Source organism: Argopecten irradians, chromosome 11 (genome assembly GCF_041381155.1).
Source record: "Argopecten irradians isolate NY chromosome 11, Ai_NY, whole genome shotgun sequence".
In the NCBI taxonomy this organism is placed as follows: Eukaryota; Metazoa; Mollusca; class Bivalvia; order Pectinida; family Pectinidae; genus Argopecten; species Argopecten irradians.
This window is the reverse complement of record NC_091144.1, coordinates 4,143,797-4,171,557: the sequence shown is the minus strand read 5'-3', so window position 1 is coordinate 4,171,557 and position 27,761 is coordinate 4,143,797. Positions and strand designations below refer to the sequence as shown.

Below are 27,761 nucleotides of genomic sequence, written 5' to 3'. Positions count from 1 at the left end.
CCAGAAATGTTTCAATATGGAACAGATATATTGCATACGTTATAAGTAACCGTTATGTGTATTTGGTCCGTCAGTGTGTATTGTTGCCTTATAATTACATTTGAAAGGAAGCGAAAACAACTGATTGTTGTCATTATGGTTCAAGATATCACATTCCCTTTCTTTGTCTAAAGTTCTAATTACCGCAGTTATTTAAGATATGTGACGTGTGACGAACGTGCCAATTACTAATGTGGCATTGTATTCTCGCGACAATTCTAAATATACAAGGGTATGTTTATCAGACACCATTGCTAAGGTAATACATTACATCTAACAGTATCATACATTTTGGTAAACCGCAGAACAATGCTGTGATGAATCAATGAAATGTCAATGTGGGTATAAAACTTAAGGATGACGAAGAAGAATATATGTGACTGCTGCTCGGGTAGACTTGCCTTGGATGTATCCGCTAAGGATTCCCCTAAAGAGAAATTCAGACAATATGCTGACAACTGTTACATGCATGGCCCGTCCGCCATCGCCCGATCCGTAAACATAGTCCGCATGACGCTTTGGATTTTAGTCTTCATGGCGGGCTGGGGTACGTATTACAAAATAATTAATAAAAACTAAGTTATATATTTTTGTTTGATTTCAAACAATATTTACAAATATTAAATTATGGAATTACCACTGAGTAAATAGAATCTGCCTACTTAAGATGTAAATCTTCATTCATATCTCATTAAAATGTTAATAGTCCTCAATTATTTACCGTCTCCGAAATGAGTATTATTTAAAATAATGAAATTCTTCCAACCGTTTATCTTTAACGATACAAAAAAAATTGAGTTCATAAAATTTTACCTTTTCTCTTTATGAAATTTATGTTCATGATTTTCCCATTCCATCGCATGATCGTAAAAGGCGATTAAATAGCATCTCATCTTTATTTTTTCGTTATAATAAACAATTTACCGCCCAGGTAGTAGGGAGGGAGACATGACGCTTAGTTTACCCACGGTAAGTCTTATTTCCCTTGGGCTACGTCTCTATTTAACAAAGTGTCATGTCTCCCTACCGCCAGGGCAATAGATATGTATTAAACAATATAATATTTAGTGTGTATTTAGGCACTATATTTTATGGCGGAAAGATATTCTTGAATGAAGGCGAGAGAACGGTCACCACGGTATAGATTATAGAGTTAAAGTTAAGGGATAAATAAGTTTCCCAACGCGTGGCTGTTGTTTATCATGTTTATATAAACTCTCGTTAAGTTAAGTTTCAAATTATGAAAAGACACGAGCTTTATGGTTTAATTAACAACAGTCACTTGTTTGGGAACCTCCAATTAACTTCTGTCTTTGTTATTGGGCATTTTGTCACTTGATGACGTCAAGATCTGATATTAATCCTAGCTGATATCACGTCATTCGGGTTTTCACTCCGGATTTTAGTATTCCTTTTTCGATTCGGTTTCCGATCCAGACGATAAAGTTATTTAAAAGGATAAATTCGAACAGTTTAATAGTTAATTGTCTCGTCGAATTCTTAAAATATCTCGTTGAATATCTGATAATATTGATAAAGATTCACAGCCTAGAATCCGATAATTTTGATTAATGTAGCTAGCGTTGAATCTCGATAATTTTGATAGTGTAGCTAGAGTCCACTAGAATCTCGATAATTTTGATAAAGTGATAGTTAGCGTCCACTAGAATCTCGATAATTTTGATAAAGTGACAGCTAGCCTCCACTAGAATCTCGATAATTTTGATAAAGTGATAGCTAGGTCCACTAGAATCTCGATAATTTTGATAAAGTGACAGCTAGCCTCCACTAGAATCTCGATAATTTTGATAAAGTGATATCTAGCCTCCACTAGAATCTCGATAATTTTGATAAAGTGGTAGCTAGCCTCCACTAGAATCTCGATAATTTTGATAAAGTGATAGTTAGCCTCCACTAGAATCTCGATAATTTTGATAAAGTGATAGTTAGCGTCCACTAGAATCTCGATAATTTTGATAAAGTGACAGCTAGCCTCCACTAGAATCTCGATAATTTTGATAAAGTGATAGCTAGCCTCCACTAGAATCTCGATAATTTTGATAAAGTGACAGCTAGCCTCCACTAGAATCTCGATAATTTTGATAAAGTGATAGCTAGCCTCCACTAGAATCTCGATAATTTTGATAAAGTGATAGCTAGCCTCCACTAGAATCATAATTTTGATAAAGTGACAGCTAGCCTCCACTAGAATCTCGATAATTTTGATAAAGTGATAGCTAGCCTCCACTAGAATCTCGATAATTTTGATAAAGTGATAGCTAGCCTCCACTAGAATCTCGATAATTTTGATAAAGTGATAGCTAGCCTCCACTAGAATCTCGATAGAATCTCGCTCCACTAGAATCTCGATAATTTTGATAAAGTGATAGCTAGCCTCCACTAGAATCTCGATAATTTTGATAAAGTGATAGCTAGCCTCCACTAGAATCTCGATAATTTTGATAAAGTGATAGCTAGCCTCCACTAGAATCTCGATAATTTTGATAAAGTGATAGCTAGCCTCCACTAGAATCTCGATAATTTGATAAAGTGATAGCTAAGCCTCCACTAGAATCTCGACTATCACTAGATTAAAGATGAAGTGATAGCTAGCCTCCACTAGAATCTCGATAATTTTGATAAAGTGATAGCTAGCCTCCACTAGAATCTCGATAATTTTGATAAAGTGATAGCTAGCCTCCACTAGAATCTCGATAATTTTGATAAAGTGAAGCTAGCCTCCACTAGAATCTCGATAATTTTGATAAAGTGATAGCTAGCGTCCACTAGAATCTCGATAATTTGATAAGTGAAGCTAGCCTCACTAAATCGATATTTTGATAAAGTGATAGCTAGCCGCCACTAATTTTGATAAGTGAAGATCAAATTCGATTTTTGATAAAGTGATAGCATAGCCTCCACTAGAATCTCGATAATTTTGATAAAGTGATAGCTAGCCTCCACTAGAATCTCGATAATTTTGATAAAGTGATAGCTAATTTGATAAGCTAGCTCCACTAGAATCTCGATAATTTTGATAAAGTGATAGCTATAGCCTCCACTAGAATCTCGATAATTTTGATAAAAGTGATAGCTAGCCTCCACTAGAATCTCGATAATTTTGATAAAGTGATAGCTATAGCCTCCACTAGAATCTCGATAATTTTGATAAAGTGATAGCTAGCCTCCACTAGAATCTCGATAATTTTGATAAAGTGATAGCTAGCCTCCACTAGAATCTCGATAATTTTGATAAAGTGATAGCTATAGCCTCCACTAGAATCTCGATAATTTTGATAAAGTGATAGCTATAGCCTCCACTAGAATCTCGATAATTTTGATAAAGTGATAGCTAGCCTCCACTAGAATCTCGATAATTTTGATAAAGTGATAGCTAGCCTCCACTAGAATCTCGATAATTTTTATAAAGTGATAGCTATAGCCTCCACTAGAATCTCGATAATTTTGATAAAGTGATAGCTAGCCTCCACTAGAATCTCGATAATTTTGATAAAGTGATAGCTAGCCTCCACTAGAATCTCGATAATTTTGATAAAGTGATAGCTAGCCTCCACTAGAATCTCGATAATTTTGATAAAGTGATAGCTAGCCTCCACTAGAATCTCGATTAAATATTTTGATAAAGTGATAGCTAGCCTCCACTAGAATCTCGATAATTTTGATAAAGTGATAGCTAGCCTCCACTAGAATCTCGATAATTTTGATAAAGTGATAGCGAGCCTCCACTAGAATCTCGATAATTTTGATAAAGTGATGGTTAGCCTCCACTAGAATCTCGATAATTTTGATAAAGTGATAGCGAGCCTCCACTAGAATCTCGATAATTTAATTTTGATAAAGTGATAGCTAGCCTCCACTAGAATCTCGATAATTTTGATAAAGTGATATCTAGCCTCCACTAGAATCTCGATAATTTTGATAAAGTGATGGTGCCTCCACTAGAATCTCGATAATTTTGATAAAGTGATAGCGAGCCTCCACTAGAATCTCGATAATTTTTGATAAAGTGATAGCTAGCCTCCACTAGAATCTCGATAATTTTGATAAAGTGATAGCGAGCCTCCACTAGAATCTCGATAATTTTGATAAAGTGATAGCTAGCCTCCACTAGAATCTCGATATAATTTTGATAAAGTACTGAATGGTTAGCGAGCCTCCACTAGAATCTCGATAATTTTGATAAAGTGACAGCTAGCCTCCACTAGAATCTCGATAATTTTGATAAAGTGATAGCTATAGCCTCCACTAGAATCTCGATAATTTTGATAAAGTGATAGTTAGCCTCCACTAGAATCTCGATAATTTTGATAAAGTGATAGCTAGCCTCCACTAGAATCTCGATAATTTTGATAAAGTGATAGCTAGCCTCCACTAGAATCTCGATAATTTTGATAAAGTGATAGCTAGCCTCCACTAGAATATCGATAATTTTGATAAAGTGATAGCTATAGCCTCCACTAGAATCTCGATAATTTTGATAAAGTGATAGCTATAGCCTCACTAGAATCTAAATATTTTTGATAAAGTGAAAGCTAGCCTCCACTAGAATCTCGATAATTTTGATAAAGTGATAGCTAGCGTCCACTAGAATCTCGATAATTTTGATAAAGTGACAGCTAGCCTCCACTAGAATCTCGATAATTTTGATAAAGTGATAGCTAGCGTCCACTAGAATCTCGATAATTTTGATAAAGTGATAGCTAGCCTCCACTAGAATCTCGATAATTTTGATAAAGTGATAGCTAGCCTCCACTAGAATCTCGATAATTTTGATAAAGTGATAGCTAGCCTCCACTAGAATATCGATAATTTTGATAAAGTGATAGCTAGCCTCTACTAGAATCTCGATAATTTTGATAACGTGACAGCTAGCCTCCACTAGAATCTCGATATTTTGATAAAGTGATAGCTATAGCCTCCACTAGAATCTCGATAATTTTGATAAAGTGATAGTTAGCGTCCACTAGAATCTCGATATTTTGATAAAGTGATAGCTAGCCTCTACTAGAATCTCGATAATTTTGATAACGTGATAGCTATAGCCTCCACTAGAATCTCGATAATTTTGATAAAGTGATAGCTATAGCCTCCACTAGAATCTCGATAATTTTGATAAAATGATAGCAAGCCTCCACTAGAATCTAGATGAATTTTGATAAAGTGACAGCTAGCCTCCACTAGAATCTCGATAATTTTGATAAAGTGATAGCTAGCCTCCACTAGAATCTCGATAATTTTGATAAAGTGATAGCTAGCCTCCACTAGAATCTCGATAATTTTGATAAAGTGATAGCTAGCCTCCACTAGAATCTCGATAATTTTGATAAAGTGATAGCTAGCCTCCACTAGAATCTCGATAATTTTGATAAAGTGATAGCTAGCCTCCACAAGAATATCGATAATTTTGATAAATTGATAGCTAGCCTCCACTAGAATCTCGATAATTTTGATAAAGTGATAGGTATAGCCTCCACTAGAATCTCGATATTTTTGATAAAGTGACAGCTAGCCTCCACTAGAGTCTCGATAATTTTGATAAAGTGATAGCTAGCCTCCACTAGAATCTAGGTAATTTTGATAAAGTGATAGCTAGCCTCCACAAGAATATCGACACTTTGATAAAGTGATAGCTATAGTCCTCCACTAGAATCTCGATAAATTTGATAAAGTGATAGTTAGCCTCCACTAGAATGTCGATATTTTGATAAAGTGATAGCTATCGTCCACTAGAATCTCGATAATTTTGATAGATTGATAGCGAGCCTCCACTAGAATCTCGATAATTTTGATAAAGTGATGGTTAGCCTCCACTAGAATCTCGATAATTTTGATAAAGTGATAGCGAGCCTCCACTAGAATCTCGATAATTTTGATAAAGTGATAGCGAGCCTCCACTAGAATCTAGATAATTTTGATAAAGTGATATCTAGCCTCCACTAGAATCTCAATAATTTTGATAAAGTGATAGCTAGCCTCCACTAGAATCTCGATAATTTTGATAAAGTGATAGCGAGCTTCCACTAGAATCTCGATAATTTTGATAAAGTGATAGCGAGTCTCCACTAGAATCTCGTTAATTTTGATAAAGTGATGGTTAGCCTCCACTAGAATCTTAATAATTTTGATAAAGTGACAGCTAGCCTCTACTAGAATCTCGAAAATTTTGATAAAGTGATAGCTAGCGTCTTCTAGAATCTCGATAATTTTGATAAAGTGATAGCTAGCCTCCACTAGAATCTCGATAATTTTGATAAAGTGATATCTAGCCTCCACTAGAATCTCGATAATTTTGATAAAGTGATAGCTAGCCTCCACTAGAATCTCGATAATTTTGATAAAGTGATAGCTATAGCCTCCACTAGAATCTAGATAATTTTGATAAAGTGACAGCTAGCCTCCACTAGAATCTCGAAAATTTTGATAAAGTGATAGCTAGCCTCCACTAGAATCTCGATAATTTTGATAAAGTGATAGCTAGCCTCCACTAGAATCTCGATATTTTGATAAAGTGATAGCTATAGCCTCCACTAGAATCTCGATAATTTTGATAAAGTGATAGTTAGCGTCCACTAGAATCTCGATATTTTGATAAAGTGATAGCTAGCCTCTACTAGAATCTCGATAATTTTGATAACGTGATAGCTATAGCCTCCACTAGAATCTCGATAATTTTGATAAAGTGATAGCTATAGCCTCCACTAGAATCTCGATAATTTTGATAAAGTGATAGCTAGCCTCCACTAGAATCTCGATAATTTTGATAAAGTGATAGCTAGCCTCCACTAGAATCTCGATAATTTTGATAAAGTGATAGCTAGCCTCCACTAGAATCTCGATAATTTTGATAAAGTGATAGCTAGCGTCCACTAGAATCTTGATTATTTTGATAAAGTGACAGCTAGCCTCAACTAGAATCTCGATAATTTTGCTTAAAATGTATTTAAAATTACTCATTTATCAAGAGATTCTGTATTTGAAAATCATAAAACTCAACATTAAATTGACTCAATTATGATCAGTGGAATATCATTGTGAGTTTCATTGTATAGTAGAATCTGCTTAATTCGTTTGGATAAATAATTTATATTGTTAAATTATAACTTTCATTTTTTTTAAAATGTGTGCTAAAAAGGTTATATGACAATTTTGATATCGCACCTTTTAACAGTTCTGCTATTTATGGGCTAATTTGACGGTCTCGGGCTACTAACAATTGTCATATAACACCTCTAATTACATACCTATACCACTCTCCTTTTACATCTAAATATGCTTTATCGTTATTCGACTAAGGGCTTTATTTCAGTATTGTTATATCCCTATGCAAGTTTTTAAAAACAGAAGTGAGTGTTCAAGCACAATTCTTTCAAATAGCAAGACAGAATATACATTTTTTACATTAACTTTTAAATGACCACAAAAATGGTGTCAAGGTTAACAAACGTGACTTATAACTGTTGGGAAACAATACACAGGTGGAATTATCTTCAGGATGACACCGAAACACAAAAGCGATAGCTTAGTTTGTATTTGTTTAGAACACTGTCCCGGTACGAATGTCATACGACAATCACTAAGGCTATTCGACATGTTTGTCACGTTTTCGTGATATAAATAATGTCGAAGCAGGTTCTTGGCGTAATTTGCAATATCATGTGACCTATAATAATAGATACAGCAATCGAACAAAGATAGATGTCACCTCTAAAAAATGTCGGTTTTCACCTCCTACATGTATATGTATATGTGTAAAGCATACAGCCAGTTGTCAAGTTTTACAGACAAGGCATTAATAAAAGTCAGCAGCATGTTTGTCCTTCAATACATGTAGTCTTCGCGCACGAAATATTCATTACCCGATATTTTCTTTTGTTCTGTGTTATGAATTTGTATTTTTTTCTCATTTATTTGGATATAGATACATTTGCATATATATGGTAAACAACATCATTACCTGATTCCTTTTGTTCTGTGGTATGAATTTGTTTTTTTGTTTGTTTTTTGTTTCTTTTTGTGTTTTTTTTGCATGCAATACATTAATTTGCATAAATATGTAATGAAAAGGTATTTGATATACTGAATAAAATTTGAAATTCATACGTTAAACCGAATATTATTTCCTAACAATATAAAGATATCATGTTTGTTAATGTGTTCTGAATGTGTTGTATAGGAAACTTTATTGAAGATTCTTTATAATAAAAAAAAAGATATAAATTCTGAATTTCCTAAATGGTAATGGGTGAATACAACGGTGGTTCAGGCCATAGAAACCCTGCAGTATTTGTCAGCATCTCTATATTTGACAGAGTGATCCCATACAATTTTAAATTTCAATCTTATTGACAATGATACATTTGGAAAACAGGAATAGACATCAACTATTGCTTATATATCCTTTCTCCCTACATTAATTGTATGATATGATTTGTAATAAAACTTTGTTGTAATTTACCCATTGAAGGCAGTAGTATAATCCTGCTGATTTTATATCATGCTTTACCAGGGATGACAATATGGCAGCTGACACAGTTGATCCAGAAGTTCTACACTTACCCAACTTCCACAAACCTCATCTTGAACTCCAACGGAAGTATGCAGTTCCCGGCCGTGACTTTATGCAACAGTAATCCCGTACGCAAAAGTAATCTCTCCAGTACTAGTACAAGTATCAATGATTTAATAGCGGTAAGTGTTCAAGATATGTTTAACAACATTAAGGTTTTTGTTTACAAAGCAGCCATTGTATCTCGATGTATTGCAACTACTACTCATGTACAATGACCAATGGAGATTCATCCTTTGGAATTCATGAAACAATATTAGATTTGATGTTTTGAATACCTTCTTCTTTCTAACGTGATGCGTAATAAGTTAAGTAAAAACTAACGATAGGCTTAGATCTAAAACTGTTCATGATCTTGGAACCAGGTTCCCGATTTATCGAAAGAAACCCGACTTGAATCAAAACTGAAGTTTTCTCTTCATGTAACATACATGTATGTCAAAGGGTTGACTGAAGTGGTGCGTTGTTGTTTTTTTTTTTACTTCAGTTTGTTTCCAGACATCAAGACGAGGTCACTCTATAAAATATAAAACCTTAAAATAAGGTTCTATTTTTGACCAATTGGGAGGTTGTTTTTATCGTTGTAGGCAGCTGACACGACCGTGGCCCCGACTGTTTGGGACTGGGATAGTTATGAAGACAATAGCTCGTACTACGACGATTACGATTCTTACGCCTCTTACAGCTTTGATTTCTATCACGAGTACGCCACTCTGGACGATGCTACCAAGACGTCGACCGGACACCAACTAGAGGATATGTTGGTGTCGTGTAGCTTTAAAGGGAGGTCGTGCTCACCTGCGTAAGTCGTTTTGGATTACTGTAAACGTTCTTATTTTAGCAATTAAATTATAGCGCAAAAGAAATATTGAAGAGGTTAATGCAATTAAATGATGAGTCTGCTATTAACAATATAGTAATTATCATTATTGAAAAGTTGCTTCTGTAAGCGGACAGCAACGAATGTACCAAAGTACATGTTAACGGTCTTACCTAATTAACACGGAGTCGGTGTGACCATGGTAACAGTTCGAGGTATTTGAGAAAACAAGTCTGATTAGTACTAACTGTACTTAAAATAAGAAACCGATTAAGAGTTTAGATTAATATTTTCACCTACTTTTATACGAAAGCGCAATGAATGGAAAACCCACTTTTGTTCTTTTAAACAAGTTTTCTGTGTTTCAGGAATTTCTCTCACTTTTTGCACTATAAGTATGGAAACTGCTATACGTTTAATTCTGGGTTTAATTCCACTGTTGTCGAAACTGAAAAGACAGGACCTGTCTATGGTAAGTAGAAATGTGATCAAGGTTATTGGTTATTACACAAACCTTACTCAGTCAATACCAATAGGTTTTGCTTACTTATGTGTTGTTTAAATTGACGTAAATTAGCAGTAAACTGGCGTGAAAACCTGCTTCATGTCGCTTCCTCATTACAAATGACACATCAGATATTTTTACAACCAACAAAAGACTGCTTTTGTGACATGATAAGTTCGGTTTCAGGTCTCACTTTAGAAGTTTACCTAGAACAGGATGAGTATGTGGGGAGCCTGGCCCCAGACGCTGGGATACGTCTGACCATACACAACCAAACCGCAATGCCATTCCCGGAGGAGAACGGTATCAATCTGGCCCCGGGATTTAAAACGGGAATAGCGTTAAGGCTGGTAAGTATGAAAAAGGAAGTAGACAACACATGGTTACCTTTCCTATACTTTGAGAGCAATTTGTTAATTCAACATATAATCTGTTAATTGAATCGAATGTTTGAAGAATGCAATTTTGCACCTTTAGACAGAAGTCATCCGAGTCGAGCCACCACACGGGGAGTGTAAAGAGTACACCTGGGCTGAAAACCTTAAATACAACGCCTGGGCAGAGGAGGGGCAGCTCAACGTACAATATTCGTACGTGGTAAGTATACACATGTACATATTGTCTTTCGTTAAAGAATAGAAAGATATGTCGCCCTATGGATGGCTGTGTTGGTCGAAATGACGACAAGGAGTAGGGTAGAAGCTTGTTGACGGCTTTTATTCAAAGTGTAGACAAGAGTTCTCACTTTCTCTCTCTCTCAAAGGTGGCCCTAGAGGAGGCGGTGACGTAGGTGTATGTGAGGCGGAAGTACCCAGTCTCAGTCTTTTTCCCGTCTGATGTCCGTCTAATTTCAGTCTGGTTTCAGTCTAGTTTCAGTCTCCGTCTAGTTTCCGTCTGACTGGGGCCTATTGCGGCCCTCTATTTATAATGATTGGGTACGTGACTGGTACACGTGCCGTTGGGACAATGCTTGCCCCAAAGGTTACCCAGCTCATCATAAACTGTCAAAATTTACTAATTTTAATTCAGAATACAGCCTTACCGGCGCCTGATGCAGGCTTAACAAAATAGAAATGTTTTGATTTTCTGACTGGACTTGGTTGAGGCTGGACAGAACCGCCTGTAATATGCACATTTTGAACAAACTATACTGCGCAGTTAAACAGGTGTGTGGACTACGCGATGTCCTGTCATTCCTTCCAGAACATTCCACGTAGTCCCTACCATACCCATACCTATTCGGTAACAATTAATTAATAAGTTGGTCACCTAGTTTAACACGTGCATAGACCGTGCGATGTCCTGCCATGCTTTCCAGAACATCCCACGTAGTCGCTACAAAGTAGGTGCCGTAACAATTTACTGATATTTCGGTCACCCAGTTTGGCCATGCCTTAAAACAACAACCTAACTCTGGCTGCAAACATGAGTAAACAATCCCGTGTTACTGACCTTTAAATATACTACACATCAATACTAGGTCTAAGCAACACTATATACACAACAATAATGCACTATGAAATTAAACACAGCCTAATAAATATATACATGGTTGTTATTAAATAACTAATACTTGTACTCTTATAAAATACACTATAATTTAACTCAGCCCCGCGATCCACAATTATACACGGCTAACATAACAACTTCTGTCAAGGTTCAACAGGTACCCCACTTCCTGTTTACCTAGCGGGAATATTCAAATATCATATCTATTAATGATATTCATGGGGACTTAAGCAGGGCTACTAGCCTGTCTATCTCTATAGGGTTATAATCGTCTATCACCAATAATATCATTTGGGCTTAAGCAAGGCTACCAGCCTGCCTACCTCTATAGGGTTACAATCGCCCCTTTCTTCAAACAAGACAATATGTAAGGCATTTCTCAGAATGGCTTACATATTTCTTAAAGCAAAGTATCAAGTATTATTAACATTTCAATTAACCACCGCCTCCTTTAAAAAAAAAAAATTCCTAAATAGTAACTAGTGGCCATTTCATTCATTTCTCCTTTCAACCTTCTTTCATTCGCATGCGTCATGCAGTATATTTTTAATTATCGCGAAGTTATCCTATTAAACGTTACAACTCTTTACCTTAATGCACAATATGTACATACACATATTCTAATTATCTTGGACGTTCTACTTTAAACATCTCTTTTATATATTCATGCAATATAAAATCTTATTTACAGTCACAGTTCTATGGTCACAACATCTTAAAATTGGCCAGTAACTATATTTCACAGTCCGTCCATTGTAGTTCAAACATATTTCACAGTTCGTCCATTGTAGTTCAAACATATTTCACAGTTCGTCCATTGTAGTTCAAACATATTTCAAAGTCACTTCCATTGTAGTTCGAACATATTTCACAGTCACTTCCATTGTAGTTCGAACATATTTAACAGTCACACAGTTCCATGGTAACTACGTCGTTGAAAATCAGTAATATTATTTCACAGTCACGTCCATTTTAGTTTGAACCTATTCAACAGTCACACAGTTCCATGGTAACATCATCGTTAAAATCATTCGTAATAATATGGCTGCTCATATATAAAAATCCACAGTTTAACTCCACAGTTGCTGCTTATTTAGTTATATCCAGAGCTTCTTCATGTTCTTAGGTTCGTCATCCACCACGGTTCTTGAAGAGGTCACATTTTGTCTTATCCGCATTAAGACATTGTGATTTTTTTTAATTGATTAACGTTAATATCCAGACAAGAGATGGTCTTGTTAACACCAAGACGTTTCCTTATTGTCTTGTAATAACCGAGACATTATATGTATATCTTTGTCTCGTAAGTCTCTTTAATCATCAAGACGTTAAATATCACGACATAATGTTTCACCGGGTCATTATCATTTCCTTCTTCACATTTAGACATTGTCTTGTTACGACCAAGACGTTACTTTATATCTGTCTATGGAAGACTGAGCTCTTTTCTTAAGTCTGGGTATATTACACTTCGTACTCGGGTTGTAAGGCAGTCTTGTTTACCCGATTCAATTCCTCCACTTCCTGATGGAGCAGTTACATCTGCCTCGGCGAGGTCAACGCCCTCAGGGTAATTTCCTGACATCAGTGTAGGTTTTTCTGTATTTTCTTGTTCCTGGTGGATGAGTTCCTTGATGTATGTTGTCATCAATTCTTCAACGGCTGTCGTGTCTTCTGTGGATCGGTTACTTTTGTGTCTTTGCATGGGTCTTGAGGCTTGCGAAGCACTCGACTCTGACTTTCCCCTTTTCACTGACCATTTACCTAACCTACATTTCAGACATTTATCCCTAATTCTCCTACGACATAAATATATCACTATAACAACAACTACTACCACACCTACTATCGACAAGTAGGTCGAGAGGGGCAAATCAGATTTCATAGGTTCAAGATCAAATGAATTGTCAAGTTCATTTATCAGCTCATCAATGGGGATTTCCTTTATAGGCTTAAGTTTATGGGGTATCTTAATGTTCTTTACATTTGGTAGTCTTTGGGTCATTGCTTTCCAGAGTTCAATAGAGCCTACATAATAATTTGGAATCACCTGTTGAAAATGATCTGTTAGGTTATATTTACTCTCTGAATGATAATATGGGGGCAAGGTCATATATTCATTTGATGCAGAACAACCTTCCGCAAGGGATAAGGTGTCAATAGGGTATCTGGTCACCACAGTACCAGATTGGGTTCTATAGGGGCATTTCAGTGTAAAGGTCAAGGATCTATCATGGACAACTATCCATTGGCCATTGGTCAAATACTGGGCCATAGGGGAAGTGTTTGTATTTTGTACTACTGTAGTACAATATTTAACTAAATTACTGGTCCAATTCATAAAAAGATTAACAATACATTTCTTATTTCCCATTATAGTATACATTGGACTACGAAACCTGCAGTAGTTTTTAACGCTATTTACACATTGATTCATCTCCTCAATTGTCATTGTAACCAATTGTGTTTTCGCTTCATTGATTGCAAGAGCTTCTGCTTCTAATTTATAAGTCGCCAAAATATTTGTTTGATTCGATCCAAGGTACGGAAGAGGAAGGTTATGTGCTCGGTACACAGCAAACTTGCCAATCATGTCTATTAATGGAATGGAAATAACTACAATAAGGCTATCAGTACTAATAAGTGTCGTACAGGTCACTGTCTTATAAAATTCCCAAAGGTCAGTTTCCGGGTCAAAAGGTACTCTTACACCTGGGTCAAGTTTGCTTTCTACTTCTATAAGGAGTTCGTACAAGTCTGGGGGTGAAATGACTGAAGGGCTTAAATGTCCTAGAGATAGCATATTGATCTGAAGTTTCAAATGATTAAGATAATCTCTAGCTAATCCAACTAATTCCTTTGCTTCACTAAGGGCCCTGTCGATCTTAGTGTATGTACTTAAATATTCATCAATATCTTGTATTGCTTCTGTTAAATTTAGAGCTATGCTTCTTAGATTCTCTAAGGTATCAATCACGTCATTTATATTCCTTCTATTATCAGTGATTTGACCTTGTGCAGCATGAATTATTGTTAAGCTTTCCCTTACTGCATGCTGAAGTTTGACTTGATTACGTCTTAAGAGGTTTACGTTAGTTTTGATTGTATTGATATCACCTTCATCTAAAGTACCAAACAGGAAATTCAGTGCTTTACCTATTATAGGAATTAAAGCTCTTTTAGTTCTGGCTTGATGTAGTGTCCTAATGTCGGTAAGTTCTGACTGAAGAAAGTCTTGTGTATTTTTTTTAAATTTTCAATTTCATGGTTCAGTATTATAAGGTTGTTATTAAGACCTAATCTCGTTCTAGATGTTTCATGGTGTTTTATTGACTCTGCTAGGATGCTTTTAGTTATTTCTGACAGACTAGTATTTAACTTTCTAAGAACTTCCTCGTAAGGATTAAGATTAAGAACAAAAGCTACAAGCCATTTTGATCTAGTTGATGTTACATCAGCAACTTTCTCAAATATTACATTTTGTCTTATTACTGTACTAGTGCTTAAACTTAATATGGTCAGGAAAAGAAACACGGTTAGAAATGAACTGCGCATCTTGACAATTTCTTTTTACCTGTAAATTCAATAAGAAAATACGTTTAAATCTGGTTTCTTGAGTAATTCATCCAATTCGGCTAATTCCTTCTTAAGACCTGGAAAGGGTATGAATGGGGTATCTAAGGTAAATCTAACAAGGAATGAATATTTTCGCCAGAATTTTATCATTGACGGTAAGATGGTAACGCTGGCTGTTCCTTCTTGTATTTCTTTGATTTGATAAAGTCTATACATTTTTGTATAGTGTTCTTAACTCTAAATGGAAATCGTTTTTAGCAACTGACTTGGAAGCCTGTGCTATCCTACTAAACTTCATTATTAATTGTCTAACAGCATATGATATGTCCATTGCCTCCTTTATATCTTTTAACAAAGGGTCATTAGATTCATCATGTCTTAACACATTGACAGGTGGCCAAGTTTTACACTTTGTAATTTGGCGATTGGGTCTTGAAGATTTGTTTTGCTTACTTGAAGCTCTAACCTTAGGGGTAACTACCAATCGTGGCTGTGGCTTAGAGGGCGACTTATTTAATGCTTTAGGCCGTCTTGTGCAACTTGGGGCATGTATACTATATCTTGGCCCGAGCGTTAGACTCGTTATTATTGAAGATTCTTTCCTACCCGTGGGTTCCCTGTCGCTTACTTTCATCCGATTAAACTGGCTATTCAGGGAAATCTTAGGGGGTCCACGTTTATCCATTTTTTTAACTTTAACTATTTAATGAACTCTAAATCATGTTATCTAGTACTTCTTCTTCTAATTTCCTTTTGCGCGTTATTTGTATTGCCTTCCTCAATTCTTTCATTACTTTTATCAGACTTGGTCTTAAGTTTCGTTCATATTCGAATCCACTTAAAATGAGTATTGCTGTTCGCCTAATTTTCCTATCTACTCTAACTAATTCTCTAAGTTCCTTTTTAATTGCTATTCTATCAGGGTGTTTAGCTTCTTCAATTCTTAAAAATAGTAAGATTTTTTCTACAATAGAGGGTGCCCTAATTTGTATCATCTGTATTAGATTACATAATTCTTCAGGTTTATTTCGGTCCGCCATAAGGGTTTTCGGAGTCCTATTTTCCTGAAATGATAAGAAAACGATTCACTCTTGAATCTCGTTATTGATCACGAAGAAAATATTTCAGACATTTTTTAAATAGCTCTGGATCACGAAGAAAATATCTCAGGCATTTTCTTGATAATACTAAATTTTTCTCAGAGTCTTTTGATATGTTTCCCTTAACTTCCTCTGTCTGATTCTTAGAATCTACATCTTTTCTATTGGGGAGCCCGTCATCTTGATATGTTTTATCTACTGCAGTGGAGATTTGGGGCGTAACTTCATTTGCTAATTTGTTTACCGCATCAATCTCCATGTCATCAGCAGTACAACCTGTCTCAGACGCATCATCAACATCGTCAACACCATCTGTCTGAGTGTCAGCGTTATTGTTTTCATTTAACTTACCTTTCAATTGTGATAAAGGTATAAGTTCATCATCTGAATCAATAGGACTAGCTTTGTCCAATTCTCGAGTCCGGAGCCTTTGTCTTAGCTCCATTAACGGAATATCATCCTCAGAGTCCGAATCTGACCTTTCTTGTCTTCTATATCTTATGACTCTTTTTAAGGATGTTTCCTCCTCAGACTCCTCTGAACTGCTCTCAGGGGGAACTACATATGTCGATTTCCTTAAAGGTCGACCTATATTATCTTTGGGCAACTCCCATTCATCAACATTTGCTAATCGTAAATGCCTCGCGTGTGTCTTCGTGACTTCACCTGTAAGCTGGTTTCTTACCTTAAAACTTACTGGTCCAGTTTGCTCAATAATCCTATAGTAAGGTGTCCATTTATTGTCCAGTTTTGAGGTACGCTTATGGTTTCTTATGTAAACCGGATCTCCTGTCTTAAGATTCTCGTCTTTACAGTTCCTATCAGCGAGTTTCTTCTGTTTCTTCTTCGCTTGCTTCATGTGTCTATGCACTAGAACAAAGGACTTATGTTGCTGCTCTAAGGCGATCTTGTGTAACTCTTCACCGGCATACCGCCGTCTTGGCTTTAAGATTGTGTCCAAGGGGAGTACTACATCGCGGTTATAAAGCAGGAAGAAAGGCGAAGCCTTTGTTACCTCACTGGTATGAAATCTTACTGCGGCCAATACTTGGTTCAAGAAAAGATCCCACGTGTTAACGTTTTCTTTGATCTTCTTGGCCAAAATGTCTACCATCGTTCTATGAAATCTCTCCACTTTTCCATTTGACTGGGGGCAATAATAACAAGTGGTAACATGGTGGATATTCAATGCTTCTAGTGTCTCCTTTACTGATCTAGCGATATTCTCTGAACCGTTATCTGTAACCAGTTCTAATACGCTACCATATCTTGGGAATAGTTCTTCCAAGATAAGATGTACAATGTTTGCTGCTGATTTGTCAGGGACTGGAAATGCTTCCGGAAAGCCAGAGTAAACATCTATGAACGACACGATGTATTTGTTTCCTGATAATGTCTGGGGATAAGGGCCTGACAAATCCATTGCTACCTTAGCAAAAGGGTATGGGGGTATCTGGCTGTCTTGAAGAGGAGGATGAGGGTTACTCTGACTTCTTGTCTGACAAGTCACACACTTTTCAATGTGTTGGTGAACCTTCTTGTATAACGAAGGAAAATAATACTTCTTTCTTATTACGTCATATGTTTTGTCAACTGCCATATGACCTAGGAAATCATGATACTGTCTTATCACCATTCCTTCAAGTTCCTTCGGAATGTAAAGTCTCAAGACCGGGTCATCTGATTCCGCGTTTGACAAATAATACACTAAGTTATCTACAACCAAGAAGCGCTCCTCCTCACTCTTGGTTGCTTGTCCATTACAAAGTCTAAGTCTCAGCTTTGATATGTCTTCGTCATTGTCTTGAGTTTTTCTCATGTCTATGTCTTTAGGGAGATCCATATGAGGTTTAACAATATCGTCTGGAGTATCAACTGTACTACTGACAAAGTCTCTTGGCTTAAATTTGTTAGAGTTGAGAGCTCCAATCTCTAAGGCTCTGTCATCTACGTCCAAGACATCATGAATGTCCTTAGTTTCCTGGGTTTCTCCTTGCTTATCCTCAGCTTCTTCTCCTGTATCTGTTGGTAGTCTTGATAGTAAGTCCGCGCAACAATTAAATCTACCTTCAATATATTCTACCTTACAATTATAGGACGCTACAGTAAGGGACCATAAGGAGAGTTTCTTATTCAATGTCTTCTTGTCTGAGAATATGTAAGAAAGTGGGCGATGGTCCGTTCTTATTACAAAGGAACTGTTGTGTAAGTAGTTATCAAGCTTCTGAAGAGCATATACCACAGCAAAAGCTTCCTTCTCTATCACAGACCACCTACGCTGTGTTGGGCTAAGCTTATGTGACAAGTAATAAAGTGGCATTTCTTCACCTTCCTTTGTCTTCTGTGTAAGACAAGCTCCTATGCATGTGTCTGATGCATCTGTATAAAGCACATATGGTAGGTTTGGGTCTGGGTATGCTAGTAGAGGTACTACTGTAAGACTTTCTTTAAGATAGTCAAATGACTTCTGACATTCTTCAGTCCATTTGAACCTAGCATACTTCTTGGTTAGTTCTGTAAGACATTCCGCTATTTTTGAGAAGTTGGGGATGTGCTTCCTATAGTAACCGCACATTCCAATGAATGCTCTTACATCTCTTACGCAAGTAGGGGTTGGTAAGGCCCTAATAGCTTCAACTTTCTTTTGGTCCGGCTTTACACCTTTGTCCGTAATCATAAAGCCAAGATATTCCGTCTCTTTCTTGAAGAAAGTGCATTTCTTAAGCTTTAGTTTGAGTCCATGTTGTCTTAATTTGTTGAAGACTATCTGTAAGTGTTTCATGTGTTCTTCAGCTGTCCTACTGTAAATTATGACATCATCAAGGTAAGCCGTGGCGAATTGTTCGCATCCTTGTAAGACAATATTCATCAGTTCTTGGAAGACAGCAGGGGCGTTACTTAGTCCGAAAGGCATTCTGTTGAACTGGAATAGTCCTTTGTGACAGGCAAAAGCTGTCTTTTGTTTACTTTCCTCGTCGAGTTCTACTTGCCAATATCCACTTTTCAAATCTAATGTAGTGAAATGTTTTGAGTGTCCTAGGAGGGTCAAAATGTCATCTATCAAAGGAAGAGGTACTGACATCGGGGTAACGATCTTATTTAAACTCCTAAAATCTACACACATTCTCTTACTTCCATCCTTCTTATCAACTACCACTAAGCCAAAACTCCAGGGACTTCTAGACCTATCTATGACATTTGCCTTTAACATCTCGTCAATGGCTTCGTCCAGTACTTGACGTTTCTTCAGGGGTGTCCTGTAAGGTCGGTTCTTAATTGGTTTGTGATCTCCTGTTTCTATATGCATCTTAACTGTCTTTGTATGTCCAAGCTGAGAATCCTTTTTGGCGAATAGATCCTTGTTTCTTCTTAATATCTTTAGTGTCTCAGCACTGTAACTGTACTCGTCTGGTACATCTACCTCCTTAAAGTTTTCTTCGTCTCTGTCATCATCTTTTGTCGCAGTTATACTTGAAATGTCTTTGTCTTCTAAGGCCTGTGCTTTGCCTACTACACTTCCTCGTTTTAGGTTAATCGTCCTGTTTGTTTGGTTAAGTATCAAGATAGGTATCTTGCGAGGGTTTGTGACCTTTGTTACACCGTTTTGTAAGGTCAAACCAGGTTCATCATATATACAAGTGTCATTTGGTGATATCTCTAAGAGCTTTGATCCTGGTATCTTAAAAGTTCTTGGGAGTCTTACCTGACATACCGTTGCCGTTTGCGGTCTTAACAATGTCTTGTGGGTGGTCCTTATTATTGAGGCAATATGTATGTCTTCCTCTAATTGAAAATAGGTCTTACCTATACGCATACATGCAAGGTCAAAATACATTCTAACGCCATTTTGTTTAAGAAAATCTAAACCAAGGATGCAGTTTCTGTTCATGCCATCAACAACATAAAATTTATGTCTTAAGGTCAAATGTCTTATTTGAAATGAAATGTCTGCTGAACCTATTACCTTGAGCGGTGTACTGCTGACGGATTGGAGAGTCATGCTTTCTTTTCTTAGTCGTGGTTTATTCGGTAACATCTTAAAAATCCTATTGCTGATTATGGAAACCTCAGCACCTGTGTCTAAGAGAGCTCTTAATTTTTGTTTACCTATTTTTATCACAGTTGTACTTGGGTTACCCGATATTTCTATTTTCTTAGACACATGCTTCTTATTTCTTTTCAACCTCGCCCCATCGGTTTCCTTATGAAGCGAGGTCCTTAGTTTAACGGCCTACCTTTTCTATTTAATTGGGGGCAGTTCTTTCTTATGTGACCTTCTCCATTACATTGAAAACATCTGAATTGTGATCTTTGTTTATTTCGACCTAATGACTGCACTTGTGGGGGGTTCTGAGTTTGCACTCTGTTACCTGTACTATACGACCTATTTTGAGTTTGGTTATGATATCTGCTATTGTCTGAATACCTATTTCTAGGGGCTCTATTAAGGGGTGTCTGCATCTGTGTTTCCCTAAAACTATTTCTGTCTTGTACTGGGCGTGGTCTATGTCTTATGATATTGTTTTGTTTACATTTATAACACTGTCTCTGTCTGGTGTGGTCAATGTCCATTGGTACTTCTCGCCTCGTGTTAGTTTCGTTATGTCTAAGGTTAAAGTATGTGTCTTGCGTAGGGGCTACCTGAGGGTCATATACATGTTCCTGTCTTGGCCTTAAGACCATGTCATTGTCATTATTCATGTCTTGTCTTAGATTGAACCTTTTCCTAAGGTTCTGTTCGCGCATAGCTATATGTACCGCCCTTTCTAATGTGTCTGGGTCCTCGCGCATAACCTTCATCTTAACATAGTTGAAATGCAACCCATCACAAAAGGCGTTAACTAATTGTCTTTGAACAATGCCCTTTCACATTCCTGGGCATCAGGATACGCGTCTTCTGCTACTTGCAGGAGTCGTTCAGCGTATATCTGGACGCTTTCGTCCTGTTTCTGTATCGTTTTACGTAATAAGGCCATAGCTTGATGCGAATCTGTTATGTCAGCGAATCTTTGTTTGAGGAGTTTCTTAAGGTCCTCCCAAGACAGATCTCCCTCTAAATCGTCTAAATATCGTTTGATAAAATCCCCTACTGAACCTACACTTGTTTGATACGCTATATTAGGGATTGCCTTGTCATCTAGCCCTACTAATTTCGCGTATTTTTCTATTTCTTTTATCCAGGTCTTGAATTTAGTGGGGTCACCCTCAAATGACCTAACGACCTGGAAAACTCCCTGTGCTGTCATAGCTGCAGAGAAGTTCTTAAAATGTTGTGCCATGTTTCTGAACACTACCTCACTATCGTCCTGAGCAATATTCTGATCTGGGGGCATATTTTGATTTTGTTCTGTCTGTGTTAGACCTGCCATACGCTCAGTTAATTGGGCCATGTCTACATCTAAATTGAGAGACATTTTTTTTTAAATATTGCCAAAAATATGTATACTGACAGTACCTGGTTTCTAACTAACCAAATTATACCACTAAATACCTAATACAACATTAAAAATGGTCAGCTACTAGAGGTACTAATCAAAGTAGAGAAAGTTCGCTTACCTTTAGCCGTCTGTTTCTTCGTCTTCAGGTTCTTTCTTTTCTTCTTTATATTGAAGATCCTGGTCACAGCACCAAATAACATAGCCCTTACCCCACCTTGTCGCCCTATGGATGGCTGTGTTGGTCGAAATGACGACAAGGAGTAGGGTAGAAGCTTGTTGACGGCTTTTATTCAAAGTGTAGACAAGAGTTCTCACTTTCTCTCTCTCTCAAAGGTGGCCCTAGAGGAGGCGGTGACGTAGGTGTATGTGAGGCGGAAGTACCCAGTCTCAGTCTTTTTCCCGTCTGATGTCAGTCTAATTTCAGTCTGGTTTCAGTCTAGTTTCAGTCTCCGTCTAGTTTCCGTCTGACTGGGGCCTATTGCGGCCCTCTATTTATAATGATTGGGTACGTGACTGGTACACGTGCCGTTGGGACAATGCTTGCCCCAAAGGTTACCCAGCTCATCATAAACTGTCAAAATTTACTAATTTTAATTCAGAATACAGCCTTACCGGCGCCTGATGCAGGCTTAACAAAATAGAAATGTTTTGATTTTCTGACTGGACTTGGTTGAGGCTGGACAGAACCGCCTGTAATATGCACATTTTGAACAAACTATACTGCGCATTAAACAGGTGTGTGGACTACGCGATGTCCTGTCATTCCTTCCAGAACATTCCACGTAGTCCCTACCATACCCATACCTATTCGGTAACAATTAATTAATAAGTTGGTCACCTAGTTTAACACGTGCATAGACCGTGCGATGTCCTGCCATGCTTTCCAGAACATCCCACGTAGTCGCTACAAAGTAGGTGCCGTAACAATTTACTGATATTTCGGTCACCCAGTTTGGCCATGCCTTAAAACAACAACCTAACTCTGGCTGCAAACATGAGTAAACAATCCCGTGTTACTGACCTTTAAATATACTACACATCAATACTAGGTCTAAGCAACACTATATACACCACAATAATGCACTATGAAATTAAACACAGCCTAATAAATATATACATGGTTGTTATTAAATAACTAATACTTGTACTCTTATAAAATACACTATAATTTAACTCAGCCCCGCGATCCACAATTATACACGGCTAACATAACAACTTCTGTCAAGGTTCAACAGGTACCCCACTTCCTGTTTACCTAGCGGGAATATTCAAATATCATATCTATTAATGATATTCATGGGGACTTAAGCAGGGCTACTAGCCTGTCTATCTCTATAGGGTTATAATCGTCTATCACCAATAATATCATTTGGGCTTAAGCAAGGCTACCAGCCTGCCTACCTCTATAGGGTTACAGATAGACATTAATTCATAACATAATTATATATAAAATCTCTCTTTAACTTGTGTAACCTTGATGGATACTAGCTGCAATATAAATCTCGGTTAGAGAGATCTTTCTTAGCGAGATCGGTCGAGCGTCAGACTTGCATTCAAGACGTCCTGGTTTCGATCAGTGATTAAAGTTATCTTACACACTTAAACTAGAAATGATTTCCATAGGTAAATCAATATAAAAACAAAAACTATGATAAGGTTATAAACCACACGAAAAGCGACAATATTATGAAGTGACATTTCAATTGAGCACCACCAAAAATATTATTGATAACTGAGACTTATTCGGCGACTTCAATTTTTTCACTTTGTTTAGAGGATAAATGTTAATATGAATTTTAAGCTTTTCTTATTTACCTTGCGTCATATATATGCAACAGCTTTACATAAATTAATCTAACTGAGCGCCAGTGCGCAATGTGATGATTATCTGCAAGATTTGTCATTAATGTAGACAATACCTGCTATATAAACTGCTTACTTGTTAGATTGTATATCTTGTATTTGACCACCCTAGGCGTGCTTGAAGATACGCTACCAGAAGATCATGATCCAGTACTGTGGATGTTGTAGTCTGGACTACCCATGTTCTGATGCAACCTTTACTAAAGTTTTGTTTTCCTATGACAGGCGTGCCAGAAGACATGTTACCAGAAGAGCCTGATCCAGTACTGTGGATGTTGTAGTCTGGACTACCCATGTACTGGTGCAGCCTTTGATGATGTCTGGTCTGCTTACTCGTACGTGGATTGGTGTATCTATTCAAACTCCACACAAAGTGAGTAGTATATTCTGTAATACATATTTTTATATTTACAAATATAAATAATTGTATGATATTTAAAATATGTATCCCTTATCTTAAATATTTCTTCAATGTAAAAAAACCTGGAGCTTACAGGAGTGGGACACTGGTTCGCCCGTTGTCAGTATAATGTGACCAGGTTAGGTTTGTTTTTTGGTGTCTTCGGCTACATGCTTCAGTGATAAAGCACTATGAAAAGGGCAAGAGTTCCACTATACAAGAAGGCACAACAATATTCCGCAGTCTCCCAAAGAACTACCTCGCACAACATGCACGCAACAAGCCGCATGCATGGGAGGCCGTCCTTATATTGCCATAGTTGTTAATAGGACGTTAATTAATCAAATAAACAAACAAAATTTATGGTTTCTATGTGATTACAATACTTATGATAACTTGATTCATCTGTTCAATGCACTGTGTAATTATAAACAGCATTTTAAACCGTATACATATACAAAAGTGCGAGCATTAAGTAACGTTAGTCCATGTAAGATATGTTATCCTTATATGTCTGCAGCTGCCTGTGAAGAATACGTACTGAGTCAGTATGAAAAAGGCGAGCTGCCTTGTTCGTCTGACTGTGTTCCACCATGCGAGTAAGTACTCCTCTTTTAATGTCGTGGCACAACTAATCTCTGATAATAATATCTGGAATGAAGAAAATTGTTTGTACTTTACTGAGACTTTTATTGACGTGGAATCATATTTTGTGTTTGTTACTACAGGTTTGCTGCTCAAAAACGTTGACGTAACTAGAGTAACTGTAATATTATATGATTATTATATATTCAATAGACAATATTTGTTTTTGACCTCGCTTTTCATGTTTATCTGAACAGTTTTCACAATTTAAATTACGCCTAAATATATATCCACCTAGTTAGTGTGTCTAACACATATGGCAATACATGATAAAATCATGGAATGAATTTGTGTTCAATCCCTGCTTAACAGATTGTAGAAAAAACCCATATTTAGATCTACAAAATACCACCTGTTATGTTTACAAGTGTGCTAGAGGTGAAGGTTAATCATAATTATAGGGAAATGTTATGATTTCATTTGTGAGTTCGTATCTCATTCGTCTATTAAAATCTGATGAGTTAATTTTGGTAGACTGATGGATTTGTTTTCTATCGAGTAATAATTATATAAATGTGGATATGTTATGTTGTTTTAATGTGATGAAGATATCAGAATATATATGTGTATATTGTTTACAGTGAGACAGAATACACTACAGATGTGACTATGTCTGCCTGGCCGTCCAACGAATACCTGGTGAGTGTGACTGAACAAAACAAAGGTATCCTTAATGAAACTTTCATAATTAAACAGAGAGAGGTAAATCATAAAATTTAAAACCGTACAAAAATAATTCTGAAGCGAACTTAAGTCGACTGTCTTGATCTTGAAAGAACATCTGGAATTTATTTATTTCTACTACGGATAGGTATAAATTGTGATGTTACATCGTTATTGTAGGGTAAATGGCGATTTTAATGATAATGTAAACATGACGTAACAAACAATAGACATGGGCAGATAACTCTGTGATATGTCTATACAGAATATATTTAGTCGGTATGAAATGTTTTGACTGTTCCAGGACACTGCTATTAACGACTTCCGTAGTACCTCGAGTTCTCTCTACTCCTCCATATCGTCTAGCACTTCAACCACAGACAAAAGGGCGTTCATGAAGTAAGTGGTGGTACTTATTATATCTTACATGCTCATTTGCTCTCTATTTTTCTGATCCTTACATTGTTTTCTCAATTGCATTATAGTGAAAAGCGGCGAAAATTTAGGGTTTTGTTCTCCGTTCTTCCAAACGTCTTCTTCGGCACCACGTCAGCTTTGACCTTAATTTGGGACAGAATCCCCTGGCCGACACCCCTACCCTAGTCTATAAAGGTGGTACTTCCTACTTTTGGACTCAGCATAAAGGGGTGGGATGGCTGTAACACTAGCATCATGTGATTATGTTCGGTATCTCTGATGGCAGGCTGTAGCACCCTAAGAGGACAGGATTGCTAATATTACAACAGAAATGTAGTTCCACCTAACTTAGATGTATATGATGACCTTAATCAGGTAACAAAATGTTCTCAGTTCCATATTCTGCATTTGTTATTACAGTGAGAACGGAATCAAAGTTGAAATATATTACCGATACCTGAACTTCGAGGTGATCCAAACAGAGGCGTCGTATGAGGTAGGCCGATCTTACAAAGTCGTCAGTAGATACATATCGTACACTCCTTATAGAGACTATTTTCAGGTCATTCTAAGTAAAATGAAATTTATTCGTAACGTGTATATTTCAGTCACTAAAATGATCATGGGTTCGTATCGGGATTATTTATGGGGTGCACATCTTCGATTATTAACGACTTAAAACTCAAATAAACTGAATTTAATTTATCATCATGAAAAGCATGTAACATAAAATTAGAGTTATCGCCCTTGCAATGTATGATCTGCTTGTGTTGTAGGTAGAGAACCTGCTGTCTGATATTGGTGGTCAGCTCGGACTGTGGATTGGACTGTCTATCGTGTCCTTGTTCGAGATCATAGAGATCATATCGGATCTGGTCACCATTGGAATCCTCAGACTGTGGAACAAGAGGAAAAATAATGTAGCTTCACATGGAGAAGAAAAAGATGAAAAAGGAAAAGATGACGACACAAAAGATACTCATGCTTCGTTTCTAGTGGACACAGAGACATGCTGATGCAGAGGACACATAATATGTAATATATTACACATATCATGTGTATCATAATATACAATAAAAAGAGTGTATTAGTAATGCCAAACTCTTTTTGTGACAGAGTATCATTACCGATTATCCCAGCCTCAGATGATGAAAAAAGTAATAATTGTTTATGGTTACGTGCATTTAATATAATGATAAGACGATGTCATTTGTGGATTTCAGCAAATAGTGCTGAAAGGTCTTAACGAATGCTGACAAGTTTCGAAACGTTAAACATAAACATTGTGATATATTCTAGAATATCACAAAATACATGTAACATTCATCAAACGTCTAACATGTACGTATATATATATAGTTGTATCGACCTGTGGTGAAGGATTCACAAATATCTTGATTTTACTTATTATTGACTTTTTTCTGTGATAATTATGTCGTGTTTCTTGTGAAGAGTTTAACACCATCGAAACTATTTATCAATACTCAATTTCCAATTGAATTTTGTTAATTCAAATTTAAATGTGCTTTTTGTATGTATACAACTGACATGCAATTTTTGAAGTGTTCCATATCGTTACTTCCCATTATAAGTCTGGAACACTTACTTACGAAGAGGCGGAATGCCATCATATTAGTGGAGTTGAAACCAATGAAATGTCGACTATGGTTGATTTTTTTGTAAAACAGTTAGGTTTATTACAAAAAGTCGGGATGTGAAAAACATTCAACTGTCATCGAGTGTAAACAATAAAAGTTAGAAAAATGGTTTGTGTTAAAAGAATGAGAAAAATATAGAATGAACTGTCTTTTCCGTTTTATTGCATTTTGTTTAATAAAGCAGTTTTCAAAGAAATGTTAATGAGTTCTAATTACCTTTGTTTTGTTAAAATGTCGTGTTTTATTGTGACAATGTAAATGGACGGTTACGTATTATAAACATAAAGCAGCACACATATGATATAAAAATAATTTCTGTATTGTTGTTCGAGTTATTTCCCTTACACTGTTAACAACTATTTAAAACACTAAACTGCGCTAGCCAATGGTATTCAGCATCAGGGAGAATATCGTGCTGAATACCCTTAGCTAGTGAATATGGTTCGTGTTGTCTTTCCTTGTATTACTGTCTCATTGAAGCATACAGCCAAAGACTGGGAACAGAACACCACAACTGTTAAATGACACAGCATTCCTCCCT

General features: G+C 36.6%; 1 protein-coding gene across 1 annotated transcript; it reads left to right on the top strand.

The window, feature by feature from the left end:
* On the top strand, positions 1-27,490 carry LOC138334326 (amiloride-sensitive sodium channel subunit alpha-like). Its single transcript, XM_069282975.1, has 12 exons — positions 1-586; positions 8,567-8,748; positions 9,214-9,428; positions 9,815-9,918; positions 10,138-10,301; positions 10,429-10,548; positions 23,663-23,810; positions 24,358-24,436; positions 25,064-25,121; positions 25,450-25,544; positions 25,983-26,058; positions 26,339-27,490. Exons 1-12 carry the CDS (start codon positions 397-399, stop codon positions 26,576-26,578), a joined length of 1,671 nt encoding a protein of 556 aa, XP_069139076.1. The 5' UTR covers positions 1-396; the 3' UTR covers positions 26,579-27,490.
* Positions 27,491-27,761: the final 271 nt, after the last annotated feature.